At 36.3% G+C, this 6,921-nt stretch overlaps 2 protein-coding genes across 3 annotated transcripts; one reads left to right on the top strand and one right to left on the bottom strand.

The window, feature by feature from the left end:
• Positions 1 to 2,226: 2,226 nt before the first annotated feature.
• LOC121759189 (protein SPA, chloroplastic-like) lies at positions 2,227 to 4,432 on the bottom strand. The gene is made up of 5 exons (XM_042154693.1): positions 4,074 to 4,432; positions 3,903 to 3,986; positions 3,723 to 3,774; positions 2,547 to 2,703; positions 2,227 to 2,461 (listed from the first exon to the last, which is right to left on the bottom strand). The coding sequence occupies exons 1-5, from the start codon at positions 4,230 to 4,232 to the stop codon at positions 2,440 to 2,442; spliced, it is 474 nt and encodes a 157-aa protein (XP_042010627.1). The 5' UTR covers positions 4,233 to 4,432; the 3' UTR covers positions 2,227 to 2,439.
• Positions 4,433 to 4,903: 471 nt separating this feature from the next.
• LOC121771354 (3-oxoacyl-[acyl-carrier-protein] synthase I, chloroplastic-like) lies at positions 4,904 to 6,585 on the top strand. Of its 2 annotated transcripts, none has more exons than XR_006044006.1 (2): positions 4,904 to 5,387; positions 5,918 to 6,585. XR_006044006.1 is itself a non-coding variant. In XM_042168144.1 (2 exons), the coding sequence occupies exons 1-2, from the start codon at positions 5,274 to 5,276 to the stop codon at positions 6,453 to 6,455; spliced, it is 282 nt and encodes a 93-aa protein (XP_042024078.1). In that variant the 5' UTR covers positions 4,904 to 5,273; the 3' UTR covers positions 6,456 to 6,585. The 2 variants fall into 2 exon arrangements, 1 of the variants encoding a protein (XP_042024078.1); XM_042168144.1 differs by having other exon boundaries at positions 6,288 to 6,585.
• Positions 6,586 to 6,921: the final 336 nt, after the last annotated feature.

The raw sequence follows: 6,921 nt of genomic DNA, 5'->3' as shown, positions 1-6,921 counted from the left end.
TCCATCGATGATTCTGAAAGCTGTTGTTGACTACCATTTGCGGATCTGGCATGCGTATTTCGGTGTTGCAGGTTCGAACAACGACATCAATGTTTTTCAGTCATCGCCTCTCTTCAATGATGAGTGCCGGGGGGAGGGTCCAGAAATCAGCTTCGTAGCCAACGGAACGCAGTACCGTAGGGGATACTATTTGGCAGATGGGATATATCCTCGGTGGCCCGTATTCATCAAGACAATTCGCCACCGCAGAAACAATATTTTGCGCGAAAACAAGAGGCTGCTAGGAAGGATGTTGAGCGAGCTTTTGGTGTGCTCCAAGCGCGATGGGCCATTATACGGTGCCCGGCACGAGTTCGGCACGAAGATGATGTTGCGAATATTATGTTAACATGTATCATATTGCACAATATGATAATAGAAGATGAAGGATTTGTTGCAGAGCGCTGGGCACCGGAAGATGATGCAAGTACAAGTCACGGTGTTGCCTCCGTGCCGATACAGATGGGTGTACCACGTAGTAATGAATATTTGCTCCAACGTTTCACTGATATCCGAAGGAGCACAGCACATACCACACTCCAGGCCAATTTGATTAAAGAAGTTTGGGCACGTAGGGGAGATGGCGCAGCGTGAAGAACATTGTGATTTTCTATTGATTAAATTTTTGTTGTATAATTTTTCCATTACTTTAATACGGCGAAAATTTAGTATTTAATTTTAATTTATTTAACTATAGCCGTTTTTTCTAATTACGTATAGTCTGATAATTTTAATTATAATTGAATTAAAATAAATAAAAAATAAAATAAAATGAAAAGTGGCTAAAAAAGTGTCCACTATAGCTGCGGACATTTTTTTTGGGCGCGGACAAATAAACTGGGGCCGTGGTCAAAAACAATAGTTGGGCTATTGGAAGTGTCCGCCTTATAGTGGATGCCCTTAATAAGTATAATACAAATTTTGATACGTATGTTCTATTATTGGAGAATATATTAATTAATTATATTTGTCGACAAGGTTAAGCTAACTAATGCACATAATATTAATTTTATAGAGGAATCAACTAATTCTAATAGATAAATATAATTAAATTGGGGTTTACATTAGATTACACTACTAAAGGAAGATGACTCCTTGCTTGGACGGCATGAGATTTTGTGTAATTTTATTTAATATATTAAGTAGAGAGAAAAGAGAAAAATAATAAAGTAGAAATAAAAGTGTTTCCATTTATAATAATAGATCATTTTAGTTGGAACAAAAAAAAATTGGGTTACCTTTGATAGGACGGAATACTTTCTAAAAAAAACAAATAATAAACTTTATAGCCGAATATATAATGCCAAACTTTAACTAGGTCCAATAATGATAAGCATTATAGCCCAGTTGCTTAATTAAAACAGAGCCCAATATTTTAGTCCATTCTCTCGGTCTCTCTCTCACACACATTATAGCCCAGTAGCTACTGAAGGTAGAAGTAGGGTCAGATATAGATTTTTTTTTAAAGAAAGCAACTAAAACCGAAGACAAACCAACAAACGAATATATGAAACACCTAATCTGTCAGATATAGAATTTCATGATTCCATATTGGTAGCTTACATGCATAGAGATAGCTTATGTTGTAATGGTTCCTTTTATATTCTTTTATTTTTGTTAAATGTTTCCTTATTATAATAAAATTTCTAAACTTTTGCGATTTTGAGATCTCTCTCGTGTGTTTTTGTTGAATTAGGAATTTGTTTTTTGGCAATGCACTTAACTACACTAGTCATGAGTTCAACACCACTTAATTCTTTCATTACTAAACACTCACAATTCTAAAATCACTTAGCCATTATTTACCTGCCATGCCATTGGCCCTACTCGAGGATCACATTATTCCATAGTCATGTTCCGGAATGGTGGTTTTCGTAGATCATATCATTTGTACTATTCATAGTCATGTTCCGGAATGATAGGTTGGACCAAAACGACACTGTTGTTGATGCTCTAAGATTCTCCATACAGTCATAACTTATCGGAATACACTTTAAGCAAAATGGTTATTATTTAGTGAAATTGTAATACTCCACACTTTCATTATTGTCTATTTCTATATAGCTCCATGATCATATAGTGAAAATAAAGCGTCTTAAAAAATGCATAATGGTACAGCTTGTCGATATGTCCGAGTGGTTAAGGAGACAGACTTGAAATCTGTTGGGCTTCGCCCGCGCACCCTGCTGTCGACGTTTTAATTTTCTTTCTTTTATAAAAACTGAACAACTGATACAGTATAAGCATCACATGAACTTATCAGTCTTGACTTCAAATTCAAGAAATACAGAAAAAAAAATTGCAAAAAAAATCTGTCATTGCCCCATCTATGCAACTCCAAGACAAAGTTAATTTGGCATCAAAGAATTCATCCGAACGCAGCCGTGTTCTCTGCAGCATTCAATCATCGTCCTTAAATTCTCTGTTTGAGGCAAAACAGAAGAAAAATCAGAAGCATTCATACTGGTAGTAGCTGTAACATGCTGTATGAATGTCAGTCAACTCACCTACGATCCAGGTATCGAGGCTGAATGCCACTGCCCTGGCATGTGGTGCATGTCAATGAGCCAGCCCCGTCACAATTGATGCACCGAGAGATTTCTTTCTCATCACCACCGAGTTCAACGGACACACTGCCGGTTCCCATGCAGAATCTACATTTTTCTGCAATAAATTTGCAATATTTATATATGATCTGAATAATTCAATATAGCTGTAACAAATGAATACAAATATCAGCAGAGCACTTAGTTCAATTTTACTAAACTGTGGCCTACCGTGCACGAAAATGGCAAGGGCACACCGCACACTAGCAAGTGTGCTTACATATCCAGAAGGGAGGTAACAAGATTTAACACAGCAGAGACAGAAATTTAGTTGTATATTAAGAGAGTAATACATGTCAGTTCAGAGAAGTTCAAGAATGACAGGTTCGAGAAAGCTATACGTAATTGTGTATTTTCACTCTATAATGGAAGTTTCCATCAGTTAGTTTTTCCAACAGTAAGGTCAACCAACTTACCATTTTACTGTTCACCAAAATGCAGCATATTTCAGCAAGAGAAGCTTCACGATACACTAACCAATTACATAGAGATTCTTCATTATTATCTTAGAAAAGAATGATGGCAAAGTCATTGTCTTTTGAAAATGAATTCATTAGGACACAAACACTCACACATGCATAGTAGTTTCCCACAAGTGATGGCTTATAATGTCTTCCTGTTCCTCATTTATAATGCTTTCCTTCTTTACAAGCTAAGGCCTTCAAAGTTCATACAACTAACATTTGATGAAACCATCGTTGACAAGGACATATTATGCATTCTCTTTGTAACTGGAGCAATATCTCCACAAACCTACTCCACATCATGCTTTAACTTTCTCAAAACACAATCAATTATGGCCTTCGAAATTCAAACAGCTAAAATTTGATGGAACCATCATTGACAAGGACATATCCTTGGAGCAATATCTCCACGAACCTATTTCATATAGAGCGAGCATTTGTCTGTAAATTTAGGCTGACTTTAGCAATATGAAAATGTTATAGATTGGCAGATACAAAGTTCATACTGGGATAACACAATCAAATTAAGTATAGAAGGAACCTTCATCTCTTGTACAGGACATCAGTTAGAAATTTCAATTCAAGAACAATGAGCTTAACAAGAATGACATACGAGCACCGGAGCCATCACAGGGGAAGCATGCCTGAGTATTTTCTCTCTTGGCCTGAAAAAACACAACAGCAAAGATTCCATATCACCAACTCAACACTAAATTGTATCATTCCACCATTCAACATCCAATTTAAGCAATTCAACGTCTTAAAAAGCAATGAAATGAAGCAGAAAACCTACAGCACTATCAATTTGTGTCTCGTAGAAAACAGGAATCCCTATCCCGACTGCAACACTGACCACTCCAACTGCAATCGCCACTATCTGCAAACAAATTCATCACACGTTTTAGCAATCGAGAACGAATTGACGAAATCTGAGGATGATATGTCAGGAAAAGGCATTAATTACTGTGTTCTGATCGAGATCAGCTGCTCTGACGTATGGATACGAAGCCGGAGAGCGCTGCGTTTTGAGGGATTTAGTTGGAAATGGGGATGGTGAGGAGAGCTTTAGGGGGCAGTAGACAAATGGAGAGTTGAGGCGAGAAGCAGAAGGTGCAGCTAACATTTTCCCTTTCCCCTATCAATTTCAGCAGTCGTTGGATGAAATGGTTGCAGGAAGATTGAAGGTGGAGAGAGGAGAATCTCTTGGTTTTTCAATGGCGGAATGTGGATTATGTGGGGCCGACTTCAACGGAAATTTAGGGAAATGGTTGGTTGGATTTTCTTTGTTATTACACAGTTTTGAGATGATGAAACGGAACTCGATAAATCGAGGAAAACGACAACTATTTCCAGATCAATCGAGAATAAATTGATTATCTAATCAAACAATATTTAGTAGAGTTAGTCCATATTAATAAGCAACGAATTATGTTACTCTTCAAAACTAATACTACTATAAATCAATAATTGATTTACTAGTCGAATGGATGGAGTACTATTTTCTATTGAGTATGGGGAATATACAAAGTGCTCATGCAGTTAAATACATATATTGATTCTATCAATATCAATTATCATATAGTAATATAAATGAGTATAATTGAATTAGAAAAGTGAACAAGTGACTAGAAAGTTATAGAAGTTAATTCTTTATTCTTTTTTGTTGCTTTTGGACTGGCTAAATAATATACTTTGCTCTAGCTTATTATCCATATATTCACTAGATACCTAATTATTAGGGCTTGTTTGTTAAGCATGTTAGGGGTAGATAGAGCCCATTATCTACCCTAATATCAGTGTTTGATTGTCATGTTACTCTTCCACAAGACCCGGCATTGAATCTCACAACCCGAATATTTCGGTGCTTGTTATTTCAAAAGTGCTGATAACTCTGTCGCCATTGAACCTTGCGATTGAGCTGTATCTTCAAAAGGAAGATACGACCTCTCTCCTTCAATTGACTAAATAACCCCACCATTAATTTAATCACCATCAACTTCATCTACTCCAATTCTGAAGCATCCATTTCGCAAAACAACAAACGATTTCAAAATCGACGGTCATATTTGGGGAATTCGGTGCTATGCCTTGGTCGATAATAGAATGTTCGTACCGTGTTCATCCTTTGAAGATCTAGTAGGGCGGCGTCTGTCGGCGTTAAATTATGCAGCCAATTGAAGATCCGGTCGCGTTCGCTGTTTATTTGGAGGTTGATTCCAATTGCACCTGCACCGGGTATCGCCTACGACTCATGGCTGAGCACAATCAAATGCAGAAGGTAAAGTTTTTTTGAACTCCGACAAAAATGTACATCTTCAATTTGTGACCGAATTAAATTCATTATGTCCATGTTACATCGAATATTGCTTGCTACATCTGTTTGTTGTGATTGAATGCATGTTGTGGGTGTAAGTTATTTAAATCTAGGTTTCACAATTCCAACCAATTGATATGCTAATGATTTGTGTTGCTCAAGATTTATGTTGGAATGCTCTGTTATAGGTTACCGAATGTTGAAAATTTTGGTTTTTTTTTTATTTCATTGCTGGAGTTGAGATGTTGGGCATGCTGTATTTTGGAATTTACCTTAACCGACTTTATTTGTGATAATGTATATTTGAATGATGAAAGAACCAACGCACATAAAATGTCACACTGCAACTATCTTATAAATTCAAGCTTGTTCGTGTTTGACAAATGCAGATATTCATACACACAATATTGCCGAAGGAATTTCCACTGTAAACAACTACTAGAAATCTTGTTAAGGTTGTACATTCAATTATCGCATCTGTTCACTAATTGCAGAGAAATAGATGATAGGCAAACATACCACAGCTAGCAGAAATCGATAACCGGCTCGGATTTAACTTCGGTGGAAGATCTTCCTCCTGTGGGGAATCGTCGCAGGCTGCAGCGTGGATGGAAGAATGATAATTTCGAGTTCAACTTATGAATTTGAGTAATAGCGAAAAGGGGAGGCCCAAAATGATTATTTCGCAATTCATTTTACCTTCAAATTGATCTTAATTCTTGGAATTAGTTACTAGATTCTTGACTGCGGACTCTTTTATCGTCAATTTTGGCATATGCTTCATTTGTATTATTGTTTGAGTCGTCATTTTTTTGAATATCTTTTGGCTTTCCTCGAAGCTGATTGCGTATGTTGTCATTGCAGATTGATAAGATCCGAGGTGGTGTTCTGGTCGGGACGGGAATGGGTGATCTTCAAGTATTCTCTGATGGTGTCCAGGCTCTAATAGAGAAAGGCCACAGGAAAATAACTCCGTTTTTCATACCTTATGCTATAACAAACATGGCCTCTGCTTTGGGGCGCACCAAATAGGGTTACGAGGGCAATCCTAGATTTATGATTAATTAATGAGGTTATTTTTGGGAATGTATATTTATATCACACATTTGAGTGTGCCACACCAAACAGAAGAATTACTAACATCAGCTTCGTATATTGACAAACAAACGGCAATAGGTGATAACTATATAATTTAGAAAACACAAACATAGTGTTTACAATATGCTAACACATGTTAGGCCAACATGTCAAACAAACGAGCCCTTATTATATGTAGTACTTTCATTTCATATATCCGAGAATATAATTGGCAATGTGAAATTTAAATGGAACTGTTGAATATAATAAATTAAAGAAAAAATGTAGTAATGAAAATTTAAATGAAACAAATACTACTAATATTTATCATAAAAATAAAAATTATCTTGATTACAACAAAGTACAAACCCACAAAAAGTGACCATGTGATTATAAAGGAGATTATCATAGTAAAAAAAGT

This window comes from Salvia splendens, chromosome 2, assembly GCF_004379255.2.
Source record: "Salvia splendens isolate huo1 chromosome 2, SspV2, whole genome shotgun sequence".
NCBI lineage: Eukaryota > Viridiplantae > Streptophyta > Magnoliopsida > Lamiales > Lamiaceae > Salvia > Salvia splendens.
This window is presented reverse-complemented; position numbering and strand designations above follow the sequence as displayed.

Excerpts from the sequence above, each read along its gene's own strand:
- LOC121771354 (XM_042168144.1), top strand. The coding sequence starts at position 5,274 with ATGCAGCCAATTGAAGATCCGGTCGCGTTCGCTGTTTATTTGGAGGTT. Across the intron at positions 5,388-6,287 it reads AGCACAATCAAATGCAGAAG|ATTGATAAGATCCGAGGTGG; the intron begins GTAAAGTTTTTT and ends TTGTCATTGCAG.
- LOC121759189 (XM_042154693.1), bottom strand. The coding sequence starts at position 4,232 with ATGTTAGCTGCACCTTCTGCTTCTCGCCTCAACTCTCCATTTGTCTAC. Across the intron at positions 2,704-3,722 it reads CTGTGATGGCTCCGGTGCTC|AAAAATGTAGATTCTGCATG; the intron begins GTATGTCATTCT and ends AATTTATTGCAG. Across the intron at positions 2,462-2,546 it reads CCTCGATACCTGGATCGTAG|AGAATTTAAGGACGATGATT; the intron begins GTGAGTTGACTG and ends TGCCTCAAACAG.